At 32.7% G+C, this 1,896-nt stretch overlaps 1 protein-coding gene across 1 annotated transcript; it reads left to right on the top strand.

The window, feature by feature from the left end:
• Window positions 1-467: 467 nt before the first annotated feature.
• Window positions 468-1,028, top strand: LOC150077315 (zinc finger MYM-type protein 1-like). The gene has a single exon (XM_090385855.1). The coding sequence runs from the start codon at window positions 468-470 to the stop codon at window positions 1,026-1,028; it is 561 nt and encodes a 186-aa protein (XP_090241981.1).
• The last annotated feature ends 868 nt before the right edge of the window (window positions 1,029-1,896 follow it).

Below are 1,896 nucleotides of genomic sequence, written 5' to 3'. Positions count from 1 at the left end.
GGCCTCCATGTAGGCGTCACAGATGACAATGCACTGGGCCCAAAATCAAATAGAGGAGGGATGCCAAGAATATTTTCAGTAAACTTTTAGAGTCAAATTATTGATTCTGCTGAATGCGTTAGCCTAAGTTTTATAAAAATTCTTGGAAATATATCGTTACTTCTAATAGTATCTTACACAATCAATTTATTGTGTCAAATTTCTTCCAATTCCTTGACATACAACTCTCTAAATCGCCACAATCTTCTTATTACACTGCTTTCCCACCCACGTTTTATAACACATTCCTATTCCGTTTGCTTTCCTCCCCAAGTGTTCCGCTGTAGAGCAATGTTCTATATTATTATCCGACCAAATGAGAACATTAATTATTAAAAAAGGACCACTTCAAATAAAATCTGATAATTTTCCACAAAATAGCAATGGAAGATGCTTTTCCAAGTACTATTATATAAAACAGTTACCAAATGGTGAAATTCAACAACGAGTGTGGTCAATATGTTCGGACAACATATGGTGCTTTGCCTGTAAACTCTTTCTATTCAGAAATCGCTTTTTGTAGCGAAGGATTTAATAATTGGTCTCACCTAAATCTAAGAATTCCAGAACATGAACGGTCACCAGTTCATCGCAAATGTATGAATAGTTTAATCGAAAGGGAACTAAATTTAATTAAGGGAACATCACTAGATGCGAGAAGTGAAGAACTTATAAAAGAAAAGATGGAAAAATTACGTCAAGTATTTGCCAGGATTACTGGAGGAATTATCTACTTGGCAAAGCACAATTTAGCATTAAGAGGAACAAGTGACAAACTTTTCAACCCCAGTAATGGATATTTCCTTGGCCTTATGGAACTGATTTCCAAATTTCATCCAGTTTTAAAAAACCACGTAAATAATTACTTAGAAAAAAAAAGCACTGGTTGCAAAAAAAATATTACATATTTTTCCCATAGAATAGAAGATGAATTAATTGAGCTAATTGGTTCAAAAATAAAGCAAACTATTGTAGACATGATCATCTAAACACAGTACAACAGTATTCTGTTTTACTTGACTGTACTCCGGACGTAAGTCAACAAAAACAGTTATCGGTTGTATTCAGGTCTGTGTATATCAAAAATGCTAAAGTTGGTTTTTGGTTTTGGTTTTATTGGCGCATTAGCTACTGCTAAAGTTGAGATTCGTGAAAATTTTGTCACATTTTTAACTGTTAACGATACAACTGGAAAGGGTTTATTCGACAGATTGAAAGCATTATTAAAAAAAGAATTATGCATACCAATTGAAAACTGTCCAGGACAAGGAAACGATAATTGGTCAAACATGAAAATTATCAATACAGGAGTTCAGGCGCGATTTTTGAAGGAAAACCCTAAAGCAGTGGCTTTAGATCTTTTTTTAATAACGGCACCCCTAAGTAATTTATTTTATTTTGTGGCACCCCACTCAATTTTCGGCCTGTTAGATCTGATTCTCTGTGTGTGTATATATATATATATATATATATATATATTTATTTATTCTTTAAAAAAACCAGGATCCCTTACTATAAGGGATGTTACGCTCCCGGTTTTATCCCATGTAATATTATGCTTAGTCTTTTTCTGTACTTTTTACTTTCTACTATACCCTACTTTTCATACCTCATAAACTATTAGAGCAATTCGAGAGAGATTGAGGTACTATTGCTATACTTTACCTTGCTTCCGTTCACCTTATGCTACTTTTGATACCAATATGATAAATTAAAAACTATACCACATACTTATATGAATAACAGTGAATGGATCTCTTTCTACATGGTGATTTGCTTTCTAAATTGTGATTTACTTTGGTGCAATGTGCAGCCTAATTAATATAATATAATATAATGTTTTCATATATATCTTAA

Source organism: Mastigoproctus giganteus, chromosome 12 (genome assembly GCF_048544385.1).
Source record: "Mastigoproctus giganteus isolate SK-2022 chromosome 12, ASM4854438v1, whole genome shotgun sequence".
Lineage (NCBI taxonomy): Eukaryota > Metazoa > Arthropoda > Arachnida > Uropygi > Thelyphonidae > Mastigoproctus > Mastigoproctus giganteus.
This window is presented reverse-complemented; position numbering and strand designations above follow the sequence as displayed.

What these genes read in the sequence shown, in the direction of transcription:
- LOC150077315 (XM_090385855.1), top strand. Translation starts at nt 468, where the DNA reads ATGGTGAAATTCAACAACGAGTGTGGTCAATATGTTCGGACAACATAT.